Source organism: Myotis lucifugus, unplaced genomic scaffold, assembly GCF_000147115.1.
Source record: "Myotis lucifugus unplaced genomic scaffold, Myoluc2.0 scaffold_0, whole genome shotgun sequence".
Taxonomy (NCBI): Eukaryota; Metazoa; Chordata; class Mammalia; order Chiroptera; family Vespertilionidae; genus Myotis; species Myotis lucifugus.
In genome coordinates this window covers 51,889,371-51,915,294 of record NW_005871048.1, presented here as the reverse complement: position 1 = coordinate 51,915,294, position 25,924 = coordinate 51,889,371, and the positions used below count along the sequence as shown (strand labels likewise).

The 25,924-nt window shown below is 43.0% G+C and overlaps 1 protein-coding gene across 1 annotated transcript in view; it reads right to left on the bottom strand.

The window, feature by feature from the left end:
- The window catches only part of ADAMTS16 (ADAM metallopeptidase with thrombospondin type 1 motif 16), a 112,092-nt gene that overhangs the window by 8,451 nt on the left and 77,717 nt on the right, over window positions 1–25,924 (bottom strand). Inside the window, exons 17-19 of the mRNA XM_006081570.3 lie at window positions 25,353–25,479; window positions 1,250–1,451; window positions 879–1,073 (exon numbers count right to left, since the gene is read on the bottom strand). Coding sequence (XP_006081632.1) covers window positions 879–1,073; window positions 1,250–1,451; window positions 25,353–25,479 — 524 coding nt within the window. The remainder of the gene's footprint in view (window positions 1–878; window positions 1,074–1,249; window positions 1,452–25,352; window positions 25,480–25,924) is intronic.

The window sequence follows — 25,924 nt, the reverse complement described above, 5'->3', positions numbered from 1 at the left end:
CACAGCACGATTAAGGAGCCCTGGCATGCCCCTCAGGCAGCCCCCACACCTGTCCCAATGCACTCTCCCTAGTGTGGGAGGCTGTGCTGGGCAGAGGCAGCAGCTCTGTCTGCGCCCTCACAGGCTGTCCCAGCCCTCAATTGGGCCAAAGCTAGTCATAAAGCCTTCAGCACTCCAAACTTCTGTTAGCCCCAGCATAGTAGGGCCAGGACAGTCCCCAAATAATGCAAATAAGGGGGCTTCTGGACTTCAGCAGCACAAGGCTTTGATTCCAGCAAACCCAACACAAGCAGTGTCTTCTCTGATATAAGAACTGCCCATGGACACTGGTCTCTGAAAACAGTCCGGGTCCTCTAACTTTCCCACGGTAACCCACTCTCCTCTGGCTCTGTGTTGTGTAAGCCTTTCCTGGGAAATGGCTGCAGCTGTTCTGGGGTTAAGTGGGTCCCCATGACCTCACTGTGAGCATGATGAATGTCCCCTACTCTCTCACTTGTACCCCATTCACCCACTCATCCTCATCTTAGCACCAACTGTGTGATGACCTTGTGGATGCACTGCTTAAGGACACTGTTAAATATTCAGGAGGAGGACTGCCCACCTGGATGCCCACAAATTATACTCGGTCTGTCTGTCTGTGTTTCCACAACACCCACGGAAACTAAAGGACATGTCTAGGAATGGAGTCCCTTAATGTTGGCTGAAGCCCAGATGGTGGCCTGAATGGGGGTGCAGAGTTGGAGCAGGGGGGAGGAGAGGGAAGGGGGGAGGAGAGGGAAGCAGTGAAACCAGATGAAGAAATATGGCCCCAAGGGGAGAGTTGGTCAACCTTCTTCTGTCTGGACCAGGTGCATCTATCTGAGACCAGGCGCACCTACCTGGGACCAGGCAGACACAAGCCACTGCAGCTTCTTGTGCTTGTAGCAGCGCTTAAGTGGACAGGCTTCGTGAGTCCTGGGCTTGGGCTCTGAGCTGCAGAGGGCGTCAGGCAGCAGCTGTGCTCTGGCTGAGGGGTTGGTGCTCTTACAGGCCACGGTCCTCTTCCTCCATCCCTTCCCGCAGGTTTGAGAGCACTGCATAGGGAGAGTAAGCCTCAGATCCCAGCAAGGAATGCTCAGACCTTGCTGGGGGGGTGGGGAGGGGGGGGGCTTAGGCCACAGGTCCTGCAAGGCCTGGTGAAAACCCAGCTCTGTGTTGCATAAGAGGGGCCCTGCTGCCACCACCCCCATATCAACCCTGCCCAAGGTACCTCTGCCCAGGGCCCAGCACTCCAAGTGGGCGGGCAGCTCTGGGGGCGGCAGGCCTGTCGGCTGGCAGGGACAGGCTGTGGGCACAGGCTGGCCGAGACCCGCTCTGCTCTGTAATGGGCTCGTTGCGTGCACTGGACCACTCGGCTCTGTGTCCCTCCACCACACGTCCTGCTGCAGGTACTCCAGTTCCCCACGGACCAACTGGGAAGGGACAGAGAGACCTATAGTGAGGGACAGTGCCACCTCTTCCTGAGGGGAGGGCATGTCTGTCCAGGAAGCCACTGACATTATTGCTCACCTACAGTCTACATGTGCAGAGTTATTTTTAGAGGTCACCCTGATCACAGATGCTTCTCACTTTCTGATTAGCTTTCCTGATTGTCATTCTTCCCCCTGCCCTGGCTTTCAAGGTCACCTGTACTGGGAAATAACTTTCTTTAACACAATTTTTCTGTTTTCCCTCTAGCTCAGTGGTTCTCAACCTGTGGGTCGCGACCCCTTTGGCGGTCGAAAGACCTTTCACAGGGGTCGCCTAAGACCATACTGCATATCAGATATTTACATTACGATTCATAACAGTAGCAACATTACAGTTATGAAGTAGCAACGAAAATAATTTTATGGTTGGGTCACAACATGAGGAACTATATTTAAAGGGCCAGAAGGTTGAGAACCACTGCTCTAGCTCCTTTTTAAAAAATGGAAAATTTTAAACATACAAAAGTAAAGGCCCTCTGTGTCCCATTCACCCAACTTCAACAATTATCAACTTATGCTCTACCCCCATAGCATTTTGAAGCAAATTCCAACCTGTAAATACTTCAGTATGCATCTCGAAAAGATACAGATTCTTTGTTTTTTAATATAACCACAAAACTATTACATCTAAAAAATTGACAACGATCTTATATCACTATATATTCAGAGTTCCAATCCCAATTGTGTCATAAATGTCATAGTTTAATTTAATCTTCGTGTTTGAATCAGATTCCAAATGAAGCCTCCACTTTGCAGTTCTTCAGCATTTCTGAGGAAGAATTAATATAACAGTGATTTTCTCCTGAGTCTTGAGGTAAAATGGAGGATTTGTGACGATGTCCCCATTCATCCTTGGGCTTCATGACTCTGCATCCTCTCCCCCCAAAGTCACACTAGGGCTGAGGACCCAAAGCAGCAGCTGGAACACTTGGTCAGAGACACTCATACCATTGGGAGACATTTTGTGAGGACTGAAGTGTGGGAACCCGAATTATACAGAGAAAACAATCAAGAGAAAGATAGAAACACACAGAGATAACCATTGCACTTAGTCCTGCACATTCACTTCCGGTTCATGCTCTCTCTCTCTCTCTACTTTGTAACATGATTGAGGACACACAGTATATACAACCTTTACATTCAGCATTTTGACAATTCAATATCTAGAACAAGCATTTTTCCTATACTACAAAGCTTTTGTAAACATTTTCAGAGTCTCTGATTTCACGTATGGACCACGGTATATGATTTCTAAAAAAGGAATCAGGCAGAAGGATCAGGGTCCATGTTACAGGAGCGCCCTGACCACCAAGGCTGTGCCAGCTCCACGTGTGCTGTTCTGCCAAGAGCAGAATGGCGGAGCCATTCCTCAAGTTCTCAAATGGGCCCCATTTTCAGAGCCAGTTTTTTGGCTCTTGTGAAAGTTCTCAGGACAAGTCAGTGGTGGAAGGGGAGGAAAGATGGTGACACTTCCTGGATGGGAAGCAGAAGTGACCTCCCCCCCAGCTATGCGGCAGCCCTGCCGGGTCCCTTGCACCTTTAGGCTGAGTTGTGCCATGACATTTTTACTTACTTTCATTTGTAGAAGTCTTGAACTATTTTATACCAAGGTTGCTCCTGAAGAAATTCTATTATGTGTCTAAGACAATTACAAAAAATCCCTATAATACAATGTCTTATTCTCATAAAAAACAAACAATGTTGGACTTATAGGAATTGTTCCATTTCAACTGTGGAAATGCTTCCATTTTTTAGGGTCAATAAAATGACTGTCTTTTATTTCATGTTAAATCATGTAAATTATGCCTCCTTCCTTGCTAGGAAACTTAGGTTTTCAGCCTCTTGGCTGTGATGCTTCTGCCTTTGGAGCTTCTCAGTTGCTTCCCGTTGCTTTTATGTTTTCTCCCATTTCTTGTGTTTGCTCTCTCAGCCCTGCAGACCTGTAAATTCTAATTGCTGTGTCCACACAGGGGCTGCAAAGCCGTCTTGGCTGCGCTCAGGCTTTTCTCACCCCCTCGTTAAGTCCTCTGTCTCCATCATCTTAAGCTGTTCCAACTGGGTCTATCCATTCTCTGCCCTTCTGTTAACTGCCCGTCATTAAGAACCCCTCCTGAACCAAGATCGTTCGCAGAGCATATGGAAACGCCAAGTGTCTGTTTCCTTTCACAGGCAGAGCTCTGGGGAAAGGTCTTAATTTCAGCTCATGATAGAGTCAACATCCACACAAACTCCCATGCTTTCTGAGGGTTCCAAGAGCAGATGCCAGGTGTGTTCAGTAGCGAACCAGAGGCCCCACTTGCCCCACTTTGTTCTGTTCTTCCTGTCTGCCTGCCAGCTAGAACAAAGCAGGCAGCTGGAATTACCCAGATCAAGAAGACTCAGCCATCCAGCCATCGTCTGTGCTTCCCTGGCCCAGGATAGCCCTTGTCGGGTGCACTTTTAGAGAGGGCTGCTGGAAGAGGTGATGGACTTGACCGCTGTCACTCAACATTTGAGGCAGGGTTTCCTGGCACCACTAGTTCAAGATTCAATATCACTATTTGTCACAAGCATTAGTCATTTCTAAATAAAATGACTTTCCCCTCTACATTAAAATAATACTAACATTTTGGTTTTGGTTATTTACAGTTTCCTTTAAAAAATGCAAATTTCCAACCAGAGTGTTTGGCTTTAGTAAGATACCTTGTCATGAAGCACCACCCAGACAGCCACATGCTGTAACCACCCTCCGATTCAGAGGCCAACCCTCTTGGCATGGACCAGTGTCCGCTCTTCTGCCGGCTGAGCCAGCCAGGGGTGTCACAGACTCACATCAGGGAGTCACTCAGAAAGCAAGTAACTGCTAATTTCATTGTAGAATTCAGTTTCAGTTGTTTTATTTTTCTGCTTATTCTCTTTGAATTTTCAAGACAGCATCGATTGTTCTCTATTTCTACCACACTTTTCTTCTACATGAAATGTTTTAAAGATAACAATGCTGATCCAACAATAAACAGATGCTAGTTTGAAAGTCTGCTTTTTCCATTGGAAAACAGTAAGTTAACTTAAAGAGGGCCTGGCAGAACTGTAAGCTGACAGCACAGCAGTGGAGGTCAGAGAACGTGGGAGGATGAGCAAGGAGAGAAACTGCTTTTATGAGCCCATCTGGCAGATGGCCAGAGGCCCTTCACCTGCCTTCCCTATCTGCTGATTTGGAATGCATTATTGGTCTGTGTCAAAGGACATTTCATCAGCGTCAAATGGTACCTGCTACATTCCAGGCAAGTACAGAGGCAGAAAACTAGCTCTGCCAATGATCTTGGTAACCAAATGTGCAAGTGAATGGTGTCGATATAGCCAGAATTATTGGACAAACAGATAGCACTCTGCTCACATGCTCTACCTTCCGGAGCAATGCACTTTGTCTCCAAATCCACCTAAAGTTCACTAGTAAGCACATTAGAATAGCGAGGTCCAGACACCCACTCATTCCCTCCACCATGGTCTGTTTGCGGGACGTTCTGGTGGCAATGCTTGGAATTGGCCCTGATTTTCACTTTAGAACTGAGAGACCATTACTGACTGCTGGTTGCCAAGGACAGGGGCAGACTTCAGAAAACAGGAGACCTGGATGGGGATTGCAGGCTTTTGCCGTCAGCACTTGGAAGCTGTACCTTGACTGTTACTTCATTTGTTCAGACTCAAAAGGCAAACCACTTTGTGGACGTGTGAGACTGACGGAGAGATTTATAATGAGACAGACATAGGCACTGAGCTGTTTTCATCTTTAAACACAGCATTTCTTCTCTGAATCACACCAAGCCAAATTGAAGGACATCAAAAGCTTCCCACAAAGGAAGCACTGTGGGTGCTAATTTTATGGACTGTGAGAAGCCAGAGGTATGTGAATTTTTATTATTAGGGGGCCAACATGCTATTTTTACCAGATTTTCCTGTCTCACTATCCTGTCATCAGTTGTTATCTTAGGAAGAATCAGTAAGATCTACAGAGCTTTCATTTACATGGGGAGACAGGGAAAACAAAATTATGAGGGACACAGAGACCAAAGAATTTGACCTCACTGTTCAAAACAGCCTCAACAATTCCCTGTTTCAGCAAAAATCCTTCTTCTGAGGTTTTTCTTTCTGTAGACCATGGAGGGTGTTTGCATCCCATAAACTCAAATGACAGACTTCAGGTCATAAAAGGGAAAAGGAAAATCATTAGATTCAAGTGTGAATGAAGTTCTGTTTCTTTGTGCGGTTGTTCCTCTATCCAGTTTACAGAGTATTGGAAAAAAGGAGGCTGAGTGTTAGAGCTGGGAAGGAGCTCAGAAATGATGGAACTTACCAACTGTGTCTTAAGTTGGGCAACCGAGCCCCAAGAAGAAAGGACAGTCCCTGAGGTAGTGGAAGATGCAAATAAGAGGAGGGGTCAGAAGTGCCCCCCACAATGCTGCTCTCCGTGTCCACCCTACTCTACTCAAAAGAATGAGCATCTTTTCCATCGTCAGATTCCAAAGTGGGAAGGATAGCTTCCTCTTGCTCCTCTTGCATATCCATTCAACACCCAACCAAGGAATCAACTGTTTATATTACAAACACCTTTGCTCTGGAGTACAAAATACTGGGGCGGAACTACATAGAGCAGACAAATTAGCAATCTAGACTAGATTGCAACTGAAATCGAGTACTGAGTGAATAGGAGGTACCTGCTACATTCCAGGCAAGTACAGAGGCAGTTTTAACATCCCAAATTTTCATGCCCAAGGATAGTACAAAGGGGCTGAGTGGACCCTGGTCTATGCTCCTATGACCCAGATGGCGCTAAGACAGTGTTCTCCAAACCATAGCTGGCTGGCAGGGCTCTCACATACCCAGGTGTTCCTGGTCTCTCCTTCATTCTGCAGGAATCACAAATCTGAGGTTGGGGTCAGGATTTTGAATTTTGACAAAGCCATCTCTTCCTCAGCCTGATGAGTAAGATGACCAGCAGGGTTGGGAACATGGCTGTTAATAAATGGAACATCCTGCTCTTCAGGACAGTCCAGGACACGGGCCCCTGCAGATGGGCACTATCTTCACTCCATCCCTAGTAATCGAGTTATATTGATGTTATTTTTAACTGTTATGAGAACTAGGATATTTAATAAACTTGCAGTGGGAAGCCTGGTGAATAGGTTCTTCTGGAGGAAGGCAGACACCTTCATTCCTTGTTACTGGTGAATTAGACAAGTCTACTCAGGTGGCCCAGTATCCTGGTTCAGTGCAGCCCTTTTGATTTTTAAGACTGCGCTCTGGGCCAGCTCCTGTACTCATACCCAGAGACTGAGCTTCTGGGAGTGTAAAGTCATGCAAGCTTAGCCTCCTTCCCAAAGAAAGACTATCCCAGAACCAAAGTGGCTGAAGAGCTGGTATGGACCAGAGCTGCTTCCTTGTATACTGACCAGTCCAAACTTGATATGAAGAACTCTGAGAGGTAAAAGTTAACTTTGCCCAATATTAGCATGTTTCTAAGCCTCCCAAACCACCCAACGTCAGAGCTGGGGAAATATTCTTATCCAAGATTGGCTTCATGGTGCAAGGTCTTTGTAAACTTACATTATGCTTGGATACAGAAGGTTGTGATAATGGATGGATTCATAACTAGGGACATCATCTAGGTTACAAAGATCCCTCTTATACCACCCTGCTGCCCAAGCAGACAGGAGGTTTTCCACTGGGCAGGGTCAATATAACCTCCTACATAAGACTCCTTGGTTTTGTCTTCAGGAGGGCAAAGCAATGGGACACTCCCTGAATCAACTCGTCCTGTCGGTCCTTTAGATCTGATCTGCTCTTCTCTGGACACCAGACATGCCTCACCTCTCTGCCTTTAGTCCATATCCCACTGCAGGAGTAGCTCTCTTCTTTACTCATCTGAATGACCCAACAGACTCATTGGGCCTCTTCATTCTCTTTGTGAAACAACCCAGCCCCTGCCCAGGCCATGCTGAGCACCACATGAGGCCAGCCTTGCCCATGGTTGTCAACATCCTTCTGCTGCCACCCACTGACAAGCAGGAGCACACGGAACCAGCTGAGCCTACATTCTAATCTGCTTCTCCCAGCTGAACTTGTTATTGGAATTATGTAATAAAATTAAATTTGGTGTAGCCTGATGAAATATGAGCATGAAAAATGAGAAGCTTATTTCCAAGAAAACAAAGTTGGATCTTTGGAATGACTCAGTGAAGACTAGTCATTAAACAAAATTGCTGTCAGCTTAGGCGTGGCTGAGACCAAGTAAAATATAGAAAAAAATTAAAAACTAAAAATAATTTTACACTTGAATGAATAAATGAATGAATGTGACCAGATTCACTCTTCTTTAAAGAAACTCAAACTGGACATCATAAGTATTGGGTATATTTTCTGCAAAATAATCCACTTATATTTTTATTAATCAGATTCCTACTCAAAGTAGGTTTTAGCCATAACTAAAAGAATTAGCAAATGGATGCATACTTATGAACTTAACGTGAAAATAAAAATTCAGTGTATGTGTGTATTTTTATTTATTTATTTATTATTCTTATTATTGTGTGTGTGTGTATGTGTGTTTAAATAGTTTTTTCCTTAATCTGCTTTTTCAACAGTGTGCTGAATGAGAGCTTCTCTTCTACCTGGTGAGAACCCCCAAATTTTCTCCATTGAACTCCTCACCCATGTAGCGCCTGTCCACAAAGCATGCCCATCTGACATGTGATGGGAAACTGGAGCCAATAGTCCCCATCTCTGCCCTCCTGCCCTTGTGCCCATATTAGGGAGTGAAACCCTCCAGGTGTCCTTTCCCCTGACCATCCTATATTTCACCAAATCACAGATTCTATTCCCTGATTCTCCAACAAAGCTGCATCCTCCTGTACATCTAACTGAATCCAGGTGATAGTTTATCTTATGTGTCAACTTGGCTGGGCCATGGTACCCAGATATTTGCTCCAACATTATTCTAGATATTTCTGTAAAGGTATTTTTTAGAAGTGGTTAACATTTTAAATCAGTAGATTTGAGTAAAGCAGATTGACCTCCATAACATAGGTGGGCCTTGTCCAAACAGTTGCAGGCCTCAATAGAAAAAGACTGACCTTTCCCAGAAGAGGGAATTCTGCCAGCCAATGGCCTTCAAAATTGAACTACAGAATAAACTCTTCCTTGAGTCTCCAACCTGCTGACCCATCCACAGATTTTGGAGGCTGCCCACAATGCCCACATCTTCTGATAGCTGGCTAGGAAATGCTACCCTTGAAGTAAAAACTAGCCATATAAACCGAAGCTGCATGTTACATGGACTTAATGATTACTAACCTAATTTATGTTTTTATTTTTAAAAATGTCCTAGATTGAAACACCATTTTCATAATAGAGAAAAGATACAGCACGTTTCCCAAATTGCTGAGAAGATGAATATATTAATCAATTCCTCATGTAAGTCACTGTACAATATACTTAATATGAATGATAGAAAGACTGTGGACCTAAACCAGGTTCAGGTTTTCTGAACTATTTGGAATACGTTGCTGTAACAATATTAACACTGTTATTTTGCCCTACAAAGAGTGAAAGGTAACAGAAACAACCTTTTCCTTAAGACACTCACTTTGCTGGGAAAACATTTGCATCTAGCTCAGGAGTCAGCAAACATTTTACTAAATACCCAGACAGTAAATATTTTAGCTTGGTGGGCCAGATGCTCCCTGCTGCAACCACTCAGTGTTGCCGTGGCAGAGGGAAAGCAGCCAGAGACAATGCGGGAACCAATGGCATGCCCGAGTTCCAATAAGACCTGATTTTCAGAATCACCATAGGCCACAGACCAGCTCCATTTAGAAATAATAGGATTAAACACATCTGCAGAAACCAGGAAGTGATGGGCTTGTGGGCAGTAGGCAGTACGTCTGAACAAGGTAGGTACATCGGAGTGTTAGGCCTATTTTGAGTGCAGCCAAAGCAGATTATTAGGAAGAAAAGGACACACTACCCCATTGTCAGAGAACAACAACAACAACAACAACAACAACAACAAAAACCAGCAACAAAGCCCCGCATGTCAAATCTTGACTTTCTAACAGAATCGATTTGAATATTAAAGAGTCAGAATGAAGCTTCACACACTGACGCACCAAGAAGGGAACCAGCATCTCACAGGTAGAGTGCAAATTCAATTAAGTAAAAGCCAAGCTGGAGCTCTACATCTCTGAGAGCTATAAAGTTGTTTAATTCTCCCCACAAACCAATAAGCTGGATCTTATTCTTTATTCCCCTTCAGAGAGGACAAGAGTGACGTGCAGAAAGGTCATGGAAGAGGTGTGGGCTGGGATTTGAGCCCAGTGAGTGCAGCTTTGGGACCTGGACTCTCATTGCTGGATTTAGACACATTCAGTGCCTGCTCTGTGCCTTGCACGGTTCTAAGTGCTTACATGATTAACCCATGCACACACACGGACCCACTCAACAACCCCAGGGGGAGGGGCTATTAGAATCCTCATTTTATAGATGAGAAACTGAGGCCCAGAGATGGTGAGAGCCTTTGCTGCAGGCACTTTACTTCTTGATGATCAAGGTCACACAGCTGGTAAGTGGCAGGGCCGGGGCAGGGGGAGGGACGACTCACTCTGCTGTGTGCTGTTCAATGGATGAGCACTTCTACAAGGCTAGCTGTTTAGCTGGGGGAAAGTTACCTAATATTGATGTGAGGTAGTTACCTAATATTGCTTAGCTCTAAAATGTCCTAGGAAAAATGTATATATTTAGGAATTTTATGGGCATTACATATCTTAATTAGATAGTTGCAAAATTTGGTATGTGTCTCTATTTCATATGCACCTAAGTGTAGAATTTATTACTATAGGTAAAAGTTGTGTGTTTCTACTTTATGGCTGAATAGCCACACAGAGTAGTGTTTTGAAAAGTTCTTAATGATTCAATATTGAATCAGTGTCAAAATACTTAGGTAGGGCCATGCTCTTTCCAAATGATTTTCCCTTAGTCATCATGTCGCCCAGAGTTTCTATAACATCTGAAATATCTTTTCCTGCCTCTCAAGAGAGCCTATTAATGGTGCTCTAGGGAAAGCTTATGTGTCTAACACAAATTTAAACATTTCACAACTGTGGTTCTTTTTCCTTTCTTTTAAAATAAATGACCTTCCCACAGGAGATGGTTTAATAAGCATCTCTCAAAGTGCAAAGTGTAATTTAAGTCACGGAAGATTCACTAACCACTGTGTTCCAACTCACTTTCTTTGGATCCTCATTTTTTTTTCTTTTGGAAGGAATGTCAGCTTCCTCTTCTATTACAGGAGTTGAACTTTGCTCACTGGGGCTTCCTTTTAGGAGAAGAATTTTAAAATGATGGCATCACTCCTTCTAGAGTTTCAGGCTTTTTTTTAGGGTTTCTTGGATGTTCATTCTTAGATAAATACTTTGAAATGAGCTTCTCCAGACTCATGAGTCAGTTTTCTAAGAATGCTTTCCAGGTGGCCTTGTCCAGTGGATCTGGACAGTTTGAGCCCAGACCACAGCCCCTCAGTTTCTGCGGCTTATGCACTCAGCTAGCCAAGTGGGATTGGTCACTTAGGGCCATCAATGGAAGGTTTATATACCAAGGTTACCAGGAATTGCCATAAATCCAATTGGTTTTAGGAGAGAACTCAAAGAAACATATTGAATCCATATTTTACACAGATCAGATCTGCAAGCAAATTGACACCATGGATAGACTCAAGGTCAGTATCCTGCCCGGAGTTTCAGACACATTCTTTGCAATCAAGTAGTAAAGAGAGAGACAGTAAGAATATCACGGTCATGCGGTTATACTACCTGAGTCTATGAGCTAGCCACATTGAAAACCAAACAAAACTAGAATCTCATTTCCTTGATTTTTTCCCCCTAAACTCATGAAAGCACTGATGACAAATGAATGATGGGGAACATGAGACATAACGTGAATATTTACCATAGTTCCTACAAAATGACAGCAGAACTTGATCTTTTACAGTGGTTTCTAATAACCTCTACATTTTTTCTTTTAAGCTGACAGTTTCCAAACTGAGGTCCAGGTGTGAAGGTACCACATGCTGTAGATGATTTTTCTGGCCAATTGATTCTTTTAGGCCAGGTGGTTGCCAAAAGTATACAGTTAACATTTGATGCTGGGGTCATCTTTCTTGGTGAGGCTGGAACATTCCATTCTCTGCAGGAAGGAGTTCTCACTGTGGCACTTGGAGGAGATTAATCAGAACCAGAAAATGAACACACAGAGTAACTAGAATAATATTTCTGTAACCTCCGGCTCCCATCCCTATGAAACTACCTTTTACAGTCGCATTCATTCTTCAACACATCCACAGATTAGTTATTTTTCATTCTCTTGGTAGAATTTCTTTCCCATCTGATGGGTCTTATGTATTCGTAAATACTAAATGGTTGTGATGCTCTTAAAAATAGTTTTAATGAACTATTAAATAATGTAGCAAGTTATTTAGTTAGTTAAATATTGTCATATTCTTTGGCATCAACTCTCCATTGTAAAGCTTCAGATATTAGATCACAAAAATGATCAGATGAATTATGTTGTGAATGTCATATTATCTACTGCTCTTAACAACAATGATGCAAGAAGACGAAAGGGGTGTGAGGAGGAATGTACTATATTGGTATCTAATTAATATTTGCTGTATTATAATTGGTATAATTTATTAGCCTATGTTGCAAAAGAACCAAATGATCCAATGTACATTGACATGAGAAAATACTCTTTATATTTAAATAGTTTATACTATGCTCCATATTCTTACAATGAGTTGGGGTAGAGAAAAAAAACCCCTATATTTAAAGATCTCATTCTCTAGATCAGCTGTTTTAAATGACTCAAATTGGGACATCAGCCAACCAGTGTAGCATTTATAATAATTTATGCCAAAATATCATATGCAGAACATAAAAACACCGTCTGGTAGTTTAGACAGTACTATGATATCTTTCTCTAACTGACCCTATGATGTAAGGTCTACATTTGCACAAGTAGCCATGAGAGAATTGCATTTGCCTTTACAGACACAGGAAAAAAATCTGTGGGAAATCCAATTCTTTGAACAAAATAAAAAGGTTTCCTGAAGAAGAACTAGTGTAGGCACCTGAAAACAGTGAGACTAGTGGAGGACTGAATGCAGGTGTCCTGTGTATTACAATCTAATAGGTATTAAATGACATTGGACAGGCTCTGAAAAATCTCATTGTCCTCAAGAAACCAATATACATATATTCCAAGTCCTTAACAATCTACAGTCAGACAATCCGGGCTGATGAATTCAATCCTAAATCCCTCTAGTCTACTGAGTTCCAATAATACCAGTAATGATGGATGGCTAGTATTTAATGAGGTGCTTTATTTCTGTTGACTCTTTAATTCACACAAACATTTACATGGTAGGTATTATTATATCCATTTCAGAGATGAAAACTGAGGTGCAGAAATACTAAGTAATGTGCACAAGGATATACAGGAGCACATGGAGGAGTCAGGATTCCAGTGCAGGTGTCCTGACCTGATGCCTGTGCTCTGGATCATCTGAGTCCCACCAAACTTGGGACAAACCACAAATATGGGCCACAATGGCCACTAGGACAGTGTGACTGATTGCCAATTCCGGAGAAACCCTTCATAAGCATTCTTTGCTGCAAACACATGGCAGAATCCTCTGCAAAGATAAATAATGCGAGAACCAAGATGGTGGCATAAGGTATAAACCTATACGTGCTGCCCCCCACAACAACATTGAAACTACAACTATAAGACAAAACAGCTATCATCCAGAACCACATGAAAGCTGGCTGAGTGGAAGTTCTACAACTAGAAGGAAAGGAAGAAGCGCATTAAGAACGGGTAGGGGTGCAGAGGCGCCAAGAACAGAGGTACAAAGGGTGCACGAGGCAGGCTGCACCTGGATGCGTGTTTTTTTTCAATTGGAAGGAGATACAAGCTCTCCAATGCACTGAGCTCGTTTAAGGCAAGATTCTGGGGTCCCAGACTCCTACGGGGAGAAACTGGACTGTCTTGCAGCAGGTTGGAAAGCGAGGGTGGCTTTCTCGCAGAGCTGCTTGCAGGGATCATTGTTGCTGTGGGGGCGCGGGACTCGGGGACGCAGAGGGAATCAGAGGGATGCAGAGATGGGGAGTCTGAGTCGTGGAGACGCTGATGACAGCCATTGCTGTTTGCTCTGCCCTGGTGATTCTCTGAGATCCCGCCCCACTCAATTTACATCCCCATCCAAACTGTGCGCAACTGCACAAAGGAATTACCTGCACTTTTGCAGCCTAACCTAACGGCTGGGTCAGAGAGCTCCAAAACTTCCAAACCCCAAACAAAGAGGAGAAATCTGCTGGTATCGCTGTAGCTCCTGCTGGGTGGACTCACACAGTGGTTGACTTGGAGATCCAGGAGCCAGGGTACCCCTGGTCAGATACCAGATTTCAACTCCTCACATCCAAAAGGGACACACTCAAGAAGCAGACTCAGGGAGCACCAAAGCCCCACTGAAGCAAGTCCTGCCCCATAAGGGTGTCTCCAGCACAGCAGTTCTTCCACTATAGAAACAGCAGGTCCTCGCAGTCAGCCAAAAATGCGAAGACAAAGAAATATCACAAATGAATGGAGGAAAGCAAACTAATGGAGGACATAGAGTTCAAAACCACAGTTATAAGATTACTCAAGAATCTTCTACGAACCTCCGAGGAACTTAGTGAGACCTTCAAGGATCTTAATGAGAATGCCAAAAAAATGGAAAAGGACCAGTCAGAAATTAAACATATACTGACTGAAATTAAAAATAACATACAGAGATCCAACAGAAGACTAGAGGATCCCAAGAATCAAGTCAAAGATTTGAAATATGAAGAAGCAAAAAACACCCATCTGGAAAAGCAAAATGAAAAAAGAATCCAAAAATATGAAGATAGTGTGAGGAGCCTCTGGGACAACTTCAAACGTACCAACATCTGAATTATCAGAGTGCCACAAGAAGAGAGATAGCAAGATACTGAAAGCCTATTAGAAGAAATCATGACAGAAAACTTCCCCTACCTGATGAAAGAAATAGACTTACAAGTCCAGGAAGCAAAGAGAACCCCAAACAAGAGGAATTCAAAGAGGACCACACCAAGACACATCATCATTAAAATGCCAAGGGCAAAAGACAAAGAGATAATCTTAAAAGCAGCAAGAGAAAAACAGTTAGTTACCTACAAGGGAGTACCCATTCGACTGTCAGCTGATTTCTCAACAGAAACCATGCAGGCCAGAAGGGAGTGGCAAGAAATATTCAAACTGATGAATAGCAAGAACCTACAACCAAGATTATTCTACCCAGCAAAGCTATCATGTAGAATTGAAGGTAAGATAAAGAGCTTCATAGACAAGAAAAAGCTAAAGGAGTTCATCACCACCAAACCAGGATTATATGAAATGCTGAAGGATATTCTTTAAGAAGAGGAAGAAGAAAAAGGTAAAGATAAAATTTATGAACAACAAAGTGACAACAAATAAATACCTATCAACAAGTGAACCTGAAAATTAAGTCAGAATAAACTGGTGAATATAATAGAAGCAGGGGCATAGAAAGGGAGTGGACTGACAATTCTTGGGGGGAAAGGGGTATGGGGGGTGCAGGAAGAGATTGGACAAAAATCTTACACCTATGGATGAGGACAGTGGCAGGGGGTAAGGGCATGGGGTGGGGTGGGAACCAGGTGGAGGGGAGCTAAGAGGAATATCTGTAATAATCTGAACGATAAATATTTATAAATTTTAAAAAAAGATAAATAAGCTGTTGATGATCAACAGACCATATTCCAAGTTAATGTCTTTGGTAACCACATGTAGGCCACACAAATATTGATGGGTGTGGGCCACTCTTCAATGGCTTCATAAAGAAAGCACATCTCTCTGAAATTCTTTTTTAAATTTAAAAATTGAGGTAGAGATTTTGGGAAAGATGATGCAAGTGAGGGAGTGCAGAGATTCCTTTTCCCAAAAGCAAATAAATGGCTGAGAAGTTGTGAAGTTATCAAAAGAATCTAAACAAAGACTACTCACATAACAAATCATTTGTATTTGCTCCAGAAAGCACTTGAAAAGCATACACTGCAGGAACAAGGCTAGAAGGAAAGAGACCAGCTCCATTTAGGTCTATAAAAGGATTATATGCAAATGCCCATGTCAGAACTGAACTGGGAAAAAGGAACCTTACATGTGAAGATTATAGAGCAACCCTCCCCCCACTAAAAGACACATGTAAAAAAGATATATAGTACTCAAAAGAAAGATGAAGAAAATAATAAAATATTCTGGAAGAAGACTTACTTTATCAAATACAATTTTACAAAATAGATTACACTATCAGAAAATTTAAAAGAGAGTAAAAATTCCATGAAGCAAGACATCAAGGAAGAGATAAGATGACAGGATGACATTAAAGGAAGTGAGAAGAGAAGCAACAGAAAGACATTCCCAGATATGCAAGGAGTTAGAAGATCCTTCTTTAAAAATCTCCTCAAGACATACTCCTGTTGATGAGGAAACGATTTAAACTATTGAACTCAAGAATGAGAATGTTATTGTATGAAGACTGGCAAGGTCCCTGGATCCATTAAAATAGATAATCAAGCTTATACAACTGTGGTCAAGATTATAACACGGGATACCATTCTATCATTATTGAAAGAAAGCAGGTATATAACATATAATATAATATGTAAATAATAATAATTATTTTATATTAAAGTAAATTGAAATGAGAAACCTGCAAGCACTTATGACAAAGATTGGATCCTGAAGTGTGAGAAATCTATAATAATAAAACCATATTATGCTTAGACCGGACAGCTGAACGACCTTCCAGACCTCCTTCTGGACGACCTTCTGGACGAAGCCAGGGCTGCGAGGGCTGAGGCCCTCGCACATATTTTGTACATCGGGCCTCTAGTAGAGAATAAAAGGAGTAGAAATGTGCTAGTTGCCTATTTTAAATCTGTAAGATAATAGAAATGTGCTAATTTGTAAGTTGATAAATCATAAAAGCGTAGCTTAAGCACATTATTTAAAATTGTATAGGTAACTAAAGTAGGATTAGAAATATACTGTATGTCTTCTAAATAATCAGAGGAATAAAAAAGGAGAAAAACATAAATCAAAAGTTAGAAACAAATTGAAAGACAAGCACAGCTAGGCTTTGGAAGAAGATCTCAGCATGAAAGACAACAGAAAAACCCACCAACCAACTAGTAGAAAAAGGAAAATTAAGGGAATAGACTGCAGGTAAGAGGAGAGAGGAAGAGTGGGGGGGTGGAGGGGGGGAGAAATAGAGAAAGAGAAAGAACGACAGAAGTAAAGGAAGAACAATAATTGTATTTTCAAATAAAGAGAGGAGCAAGATGCTTTAAAAGAAAGGTTACAATCAAAGACCACAAAAGTAAGAAAACATTTGTTGTCAGGTATTAAACAATGAGCAACAAAGAGCAGGAAATCTGTAAGATAATAAAAATCTCCCCAAACAAAAAGATAAAGGGATGGATGTAATACTCTTACAAAAGAACATTAAAACATGAATCTAATATATGAGGAATTCAGGAGGCAAGAATATAAAGAATGAAGGAGAATAGTATTAAAAATCTAATATATGAGGAATTCAGGAGGCAAGAATATAAAGAATGAAGGAGAATAGTATTAAAACCTTTTCTCCCTCTACACTGAAAGGGACCATATGGACTCAGCAAATGAATGAAGATACAATGAGATTAAAGCACATTGGTAACCCAGGAATAAATAAAAGACCCTAAGGCTTCCAAAAAGGAGGAGGTAAACGTAATCAGAATAGCAGCAGACTCCTTGGCAGCCACAGGAGATGGAAGTCAATGATGTCATGCCCATAAAACTCCAAGGGAGAGTGAATTTCCCCCCTGAACTCTGTTCTCAGACTCTCTGTCACTGGCGAAGCTGAGAACATTCAGCTCCCGGAAACTTTCTCAGACAGTGGAAAGAGGTTGTTCCCTGAATGTGGTGTAAACAAAGACAGGCCATGGCCTGGTAACAGGAAACACTATTCCATTTCACAGAGAAACAGAGGGAGTCCCAGCACAACAGGTTCAAGGTGGGATAAGAATGGTGGCCCCAGGGATGAGGACCCCAAAGAAAAACCAACTGAGAGGTCCTCTGACTTGTCTGACCGTGCGGGTGGGGGGAGAGCTGTGAGAAGCCTATGAAGTTCTCACCTCCTCCTTGTCCTGTTCTCTATGAGGGGCACTGTCCCACACCCTGCACCTCCTGCTCTCACCACTCCCACCTCCTCTGTCTTTCCCTAGTTTTCCTTTTAATCCACAGCTCTTATTACCTTCCAAAATGGGCCATCATTTAAAAATATCTTGTGCTTATTGCTGACTGTATCTCTCCCTCAATAAACTCCTCAAAGACAGGGACCTTTGTTCACTCACTAATGTATACCAAGTGCCTGACACACAGGAGACATCCAACTGATATTGGTTAAACGAATCCATACACTGTAAATATATAAAGAAACCCAAGCAGACAAAATTCAGGCAGTTAACTTTTGGAAAATGAAATTTTATATACAGAAAGACAGAATCAGGATATCCTACTTAGCCAGTAAGGACTGATAATAAAGATGTGAATAGTGTATAATAATGGGATGTCACCATATTGGAAAAATGGAGGCCAAGGAAGTTGGTACTAAAAGTGATGTGAGTCATAAAAAGTGATGCAAAAGGGCTATATCCTTCCTATGACGGATAAGAGAATAATCTCTAAAACCAATAAATACAAAAATGATGCCCTAGCCGGTTTGGCTCAGTGGATGAGGCATCGGCCTGCGGACCAAAAGGTCCCAGGTTTGATTCTGGCCAAGGGCACATGCCCGGGTTGCGGGCTCAGTCCCCAGTGGGGGGTGTGCAGGAGGCAGCCAATCAATGATTCTCTCTTATCATTGACGTTTCTATCTTTCCCTCTTCCTTCCACTCTGAAATCAATAAAGAAATATATTTTAATTTTTTTAAAAAAATAGAAAAATGATAATTATGAATACTATTTAGAAATATTAGAACACGTACCAGAGGAGAGAGACAAAGTAACTGAAATTGTTGCCTCGGGTTAGTGGGACTGGGAGTGGGATGACGGTTGCAGCAGGGATGATGATTTCTCATAGTGAACTTTAAAATACAGTATGCCTTTTAAAATTATCTGCATGTTGTTACTAAATAAAATAAAAATAAAAAAATAGATGTCAGAAGCAAACACTAGAATTAATTAAGTGTTGAATTTTGAGAATTTATATGGATTCTTTTCTTTAGCTCTTTCTTTAAATTAAGAAAATATGTAATATCACATCAAAAATTAAAAATCTCTTATTGTTGGAATTTTTTTTGACATAAAAGTGTAACAAGACTGCAGTAATGTGGCAGCTGAAGGCGGAGGTGGAATTTTCACGTGGATTCCTGTTTTGCATTGGATCCAGACAAATGTAAATATTGTAGGAGACTGTGGTCTTTCCTTTGTGACAATTGCATTCCTGGTGACCACAGTCAGAGCATATTAAGAATTTTTTTCTGCTTCAGGTTGTTTTGCCCTGAACTTATATAGAACCTATAGGAAAACAAATCAAGTTGCACATAAAAAAGTTTTAATCTCTCATGTGTCATATTTTTTTATTTTGCAACACTACTCCTTCATCAAAATGAGGTCTTATCTTAAAAGTGGTGTTTTAATTGAAAATGTAATTCATCTAAACAAGTTAGTTTGAGAATCTCTTTGGCTCTGGGAATATTGTTTAAAAATCTATGCATGCCCATAAAAATGCAATGAAAGATATGTAACATTTATTGGAAACTTCACAAAGAAAATAAGGACTGTTTAAGCAGAAACCCAAGCAGGAGTGGGGGTGGGGAATGAGAAAATTCTAAGATGTAGTAATCATATTCAGACCTGTCAGAAAAATCTCATACCACCTGATAAAGTTAATGCATAAGTCTTATTTTCCTTCCAGTCCTTAACAACTCTCCAAGGGAAGATTCTCAGGTCTCACAACTGGTGGAAATGCTTAACAAAATCATGGTTCACAGGTGACATGGGAATGACAACACATCAACATGTCAACCCAAACTAACCTGAATTCTTAAGCAAATGCTAAGGTGAATTGCAAAATAAATTATTAAACTCCTATATCAAGTTCGGAAGTCAATTAGTTTGGTTTCCTTCTTAAGCTTCTTAAGCGAAAGCTCTTTCAAGGTTACATGTGTCACTGTACTTATCTACGCACATTTCCTAGTCCTGTAAGGTTAGAGATTTTAAAGTTTTTATTTAGTGAAACTCTTATAAAGGTGGGGTGGAGAGGTAGGCAAAAAGGAGGATTCTGGTGGGAAACATGACTGAATATGGACATTCAGCACAGATGGGGCTACATGGGAGAGATGTTCGCAAATCAACACCTTTCAAGGTGATGTCTAAAGAAGAGTTTTAGATAAACAATTTTAAATGAACAGAATGATTACATATCCTTGTTCAATATTCAATTAAATATTCAAACAGCCACCCTATACCTGACCCACATCTTTCCTTTCTCTTAAAAATACAACATGAAAACCACAAAGAAAACTGGCCTCAAGTGAAACATTGCCGATAGGTTTCAGTCCACAGAATGAAACCATTCTGCTAACGGGTTTGTAAGGAGGCACCACAGGATAGGAAACGATAATATGACCATCCAAAGATCACGTGCAGAGGAGCACAGAGAGAGGGTACTTTTGTATGGATTCCTAAGAAGAGAAAACAAGGCATTTGATCGCAATATTTTTCATCTAAATTCTTCCTCTGCATTCCTAGAAGAATACTGCAGGGAGGGGAAGAGTATCCTTTTAGCATCTGGAAAGCATTTCCTCTTGAATCTTCAATCCACTGTCCAGGAAAGCACACATCCTATGGGTTTATGCTTTGAAAACGAGCTAGTTAAGATAAATGACACGAGGAGCCACTCCACTTAGATAAACTGAGAAAGAGAAAGGAAATAAATATCTGTGTGATTTATAGTTCGTGTTTCAAAAGCAAGAGATAAAAATGCCTGATTCATGCTAAAATGAAGATGGAGGCAGCTGAGCTATGGGTGGAGGGAGGGTGGTTGCTGTGCACTGCTAGTCTGTTCCAAGGTCACTGCCCAGCCAGCCTTGCCTGGTGCGAGGAGGAGAGACCTGAGGTTATGTGTCTGCTCAGCTGCCTTCCGGAGGAGCAGCTGGGAATTGCCTAAGCTCTGTCATTTAGCCATGATGCTCCTGTGGGCTGGAGCCAACCAGACTTTTTAAAATCATCTTCCTCCAGCAAGGAGACCCCTGGATTCCTAGTACTCTGCCCCCTGCAGAGATTCATGTCCTGGGACCCCCATCCTGCTAATGACCCAGGAGCTTGCCAGAGCTCCAGTTGTGTGAGCCTTAGACACTGCCCAGGCATGCCATTTGGACGCTGATGCAGGAGTCAGAGGTTCGAACCAAAAGAGCAGCTTTTCTTTTTTATTTAAAGTACAAATGAGAAGGCTGTGGATTAAGATGTTTTAAAGATCCCGCTTCCCAATCCTTTTGGGACCCTCCTACGCATGGGACATGGAACACCAGATTGCACTCCGCTGCATCCGGCCATCCTGTCCACTGAGCGAGATGTGAGAGAATGAGCTATTGCAGTCACTCTGGCTTTGGGAGGCCACTAGAGGGACACCGCAGGACACCAGGGCTTGGAGAGGGCCCCACACCTCAGCAGAGACAGGCTCTAATAAGAAAAACACGCTCTCATGTTCCGAAATATAAAACTGGGGCTTTCTGCCCACTTAATCAGGAACAAAATATTGTCGGTATTCTGGGCAAGAGAGAAATGTATCTTGCATCTCAGAGGGAAACAAAGCAACTTTTTAAATTAAGATCTATTTTCCCAATTCAATTGTTAAAACAAAACTCCACGAGGATTAATATATATAATATAGGTTCATTCTTCTGTGCTTCGTCATTGATAGTTTTGCTTCGCAGACTAAATAAGTAACTGATGTGAATTTGTTTCTCCTTTTACAGCAAAATTAAAACAGCCAAGATTTATTGTGTAGTTAGCACATGTGCTGTGCTAAGAGCATTTATGTGGATTTCCTCAGCATATCCTTCCCTGTGTTCCCCGGATTATGTAGAAGCCGTGCAGACAAAGGGGGTTTGCACCCAGGTTGGTGACAACACAGCCCACACCTTTAACCACACACATTCTGCCTAGCACGTACCATAATCTGTTCGGCATCACCCAGGCCCATTAAGTCCACTCCAAGCAGAGGTGTGGGATGGGAGCCAGGATATTTGTCCCACCTGAACCATAGGAACCTCTGGGGCTGCTAGTCCTCTAGCCCCTGCTACTGTCTGGGGCAGGGGTCCTCAAATTACGGCCTGCGGGCCACATGCAAATACAAATATTGTATTTGTTCCCGTTTTGTTTTTTTACTTCAAAATAAGATATGTGCAGTGTGCATAGGAATTTGTTCATAGTTTTTTTTTTAAACTATAGTCCGGCCCTCCAACGGTCTGAGGGACAGTGAACTGGCCCCCTGTTTAAAAAGTTTGAAGACCCCTGGTCTGGGGTGTCCTCTGAGTTCTCTCCCAGCAGGAAAGCATAGCAGTAGGTTTCCAGCTGGGATTTATATCATCTCCCAAAACTTTCTTTTAGGAGAATATGCATATATTCAAAAATGTGAGACATATAAATCAAAGAGTTAAGAAGGGGCCTCTGGGTTTTTCTTAGGTGACTCTGGCAAGCTCTCAGTGTGTTTTCTACCGGCTGCTCCCATACAGCAGGTTCAACTTCCCCAGACAGACCCTTCCTCCCGGAATAATGCCTTTCCTTTCAGCACACAGAGCTCTTACCAGAATTTACCTATAACATTGGACCTGAATGAGATAAGTATAGAATATAGGACATGGAAGAACACAGAAATGTCTTTGGCTCTAGATCCCTCAAAACCAGAAAGATAAACTGCAGGGAAGGCCCAGTGAGAAGAGCAATGGGCAGAACAGGTGACTGTGAGGAAAAATTAGTACCTCCACATATATACATATTTACAACAGAGCATAAGGGAAATCCGACATCCATTTAAAAATCTTTCTTCAAAGAAATCCAGAAGTGTGAAAGCAAAGGGGAAGCAGAGACATGCTCTGGGAGAGCTTTCAGAAGAGGCGGGACATTAGCCCACTGGGAAAGGCAGTGTGAGGGCTGGACTCCCAGGTGGGCTGTTCATGGCAGGAAGGGTGGTCGTTTCCTGGCTGTGGCCCAGAGTGCGGAATGGGAGAAGGAGGAATGCTGGAGGAGGCTGGCGGGAATATCAAATCACTGTCCTGGGAGGGAGGAAATGACTGGTCAAGGGTGTTAGGATTGGCTGCCATTCTGGGGTGGCTATGTGAGATGGTGACCTTTTTGAGTGAGAACAGGGGCTTGTACATTTTCTGGCAGTATTTAACAACTGAGCTCCAAGTGTGGAATGGGTGATAAGATGGATGTAGCCAAGTTGGGTCTCTGGGGAAGGATAAGGGGGAAGAATTGGGAGAAATTGTTAAGCCAGCTCTCCAGAGAAGGATGACAGCACTACTCATGGACTCTGGACTGGGGAGAGGACATGACATCCTGGACAGGGAGGGTGGAAATGCTGGCGCCCCAGGAAGACATAAGGACAATTGGATGCGAGAGCACATGAGCTGCCATGACCAGAGGTGGTGGCCAGAATGGAGTGCTGGGACCCAGGTTTCACAGATGAGGCACATAGAAGTTAGGAGAGTGGCTTAGCTGCACCAACAGAGACCATGTAACCAGGGCTCACCCCCGGGAGGTGGCATGTCCCTTTCAAGAGGAAGCCTGAGTTGGTAGGAAGGTGTGGTAGCTCTGCTCATTCCGACACCCTCCATCCTGGGACTCCACCCACCTTGCAGGTTGCCCTTGCCCATGTGACTAGAGCTGGCTCACTACAGCCAAGCCTGTTGCAGCCCATGGAGGGGTGAGAGGAGGAGGAGGAGGCAGAGTCTTTGTAGGACACACATGGAAGGACCTGCTTCACTTCCGTTGGCATCCTGCTGGGAGGGAGGACAGGGGATCCTGGCTGAGGCAAGGTCAGTGAATCTGAAGTGATGGGTCTCCAGCCCTTGAGGAGGCAGGTGGGCTGGGAATACAGAATCTTTCCAGGGATGCCCATTCAGGCATCCTAGTAGGAAGAAAGGTCTCTGACCCTTAAATGTTGATAAGTGGCCTCATCACTATCCTGAGCAAGTGACCAGGCCCCACACAGGCCAGAGGTGAAAGCAGACAGTGCCTCTCACCCTCCTCTATTTTACCATCTTTAGGAAAAACATCAATTTTATGCTGGGAGGCTCAGTTCAGCAAACCTGGGATCCATATCCCAGCTTATGGGTCTTTACAACAAGATGTATAAGACTATTTTGTACATAGTGCCTTGGCTGTCTGAAGCTCTAGTTGGAGTTCGAATTTAATTTCTTAAATTTGTTACTCAGATGATGTTTACATGTGACATAGCCCCGAAAAGATAAAGAAAGTGAGGAGCAGAGAGACTAAGGACGTGCTCAGGGATGATGGCTGATGAGAGCAGGGCAGGACCACAGCTGCCTCCTGGGTCCTTCCCAGGCCACCATCTCAGTAAACCTGAGCTTTATTTCGAAATATTTAGCCCCTTCTGGTTTGGCTCAGTGGATAGTGTGTCGGCCTGCGGACTGAAGGGTCCCGGGTTCGATTCCGGTTAAGGGCACATGCCTGGGTTGTGGGCTTGATCCCTAGTAGGGGGCATGCAGGAGGCAACCGATCAATGGTCTCTCTCATCAAGGATGTTTCTAGCTCTCTCTCCCTCTCCCTTCCTCTCTGAAATCAATAAAAATATATTTTAAAAAATAAAGAAATATCCAAGGGCAGCAGTATTGAGGACAGCATGATGGAAGGACAGAGCCCAGGTGTTCTGCACCTCCATCTCACACATGAGCATGCACAGTGCACAGCAGTCACCCACACACCCTTGACAACCCAGGAAGCCTTCATTCAGTAAGCCACAGAAAAGATGAAATACTTCCATTTGTGACGACATGGATGAATCTTGAGAATATCATGCTAAATGAAATAAGTCAGAAGGAAAAAGTCAAGAACCATATGATTTCACTAACATGTGGGGTATAAAACTGAAAGCAACAAACAAACAAAACTCATAGACACAGACAACAGTATGGTGATTATCAGAGGGGAAGGGGGCTGGAGGGGAGGAAAAGATAAATGGGGTCAACTATATGGTGAGAAAAGGACACTTGACTTTGGGGGATGAATACATAATACAATATATAGATGATGTAATATAGAATTGTACACCTGAAACCTATATAATTGTATTAACCAATGTCAGCCCAATACATCTAATAACGTGATTTTTTTTAAAAGAAAAAGCAATACTAGGAAGGAGACAGAAAGCTGGGAGCTAAAACTTTACTATCACCACAGTGTACTATCATCCCTGGCAGCATGCAGATTAAAGTAAAAATCGAAAAGGATGCTACTCTAAGAACTTCCACTGACATTCACAAGATTTTCCAGACACATTTTAAAGCTCGCTTGTTCAGGCAGTCCTGGTGACTTCGGCCTCTTTGCTCGTCGGGATTATGTGATGGTGCTCAGTGCTTCTACCTTTAGACACAGGAGCTCCTAGGATTCCCCAAGTATATTTGCAAACTATGAAACTAGTTCCGATGGCCTGGCGGTTCTTACCTGGGAGGACAGGCAGATACTTTGCAAGGCACCACCCCTGTGGCAGGCCGGGTGTTGGGATTGCAGAATGACGTATTTACTTGAAACCTCAGGTCTCTGTAGCAGCCTTCTCGGGTGGTCATCTGCCCTGTATGAAAGGGTGAGATGCATGATAAAGACTCAGGGACATGTCCCATGGTAAAAGGCAGGTGAAGAGCTAATGAAGTTCATCAGAAAAAAACACACACTTTACTGTATTTGCATGGCTTTGTGTTACTGAACAATTGGCCAGCTGTTGATATTCTACTTTTCTGACCATTCCTCATGACTTTTATTAGTGAACTAGAGGCCCGGTGCACAAAAATTTGTGCACTGGGGGGGGGGGTCCCTCAGCCCATCCTGTGCCCTCTCACAGTCTGGGACCCCTCAGGAGATAATGACCTGCTGGCTTAGGCCTGCTCCCAGGTGGCAGAGGGCAGGCCCAATCCCTAGGTGCAGCCCCTGGTCGGGCTCAGAGCAGGGCCGATTGGGGAGTTGGGGCGCTGCCCCCTGTCATGACAGAGCAGGGCAGATCGGGAGGTTGCGATGCCACC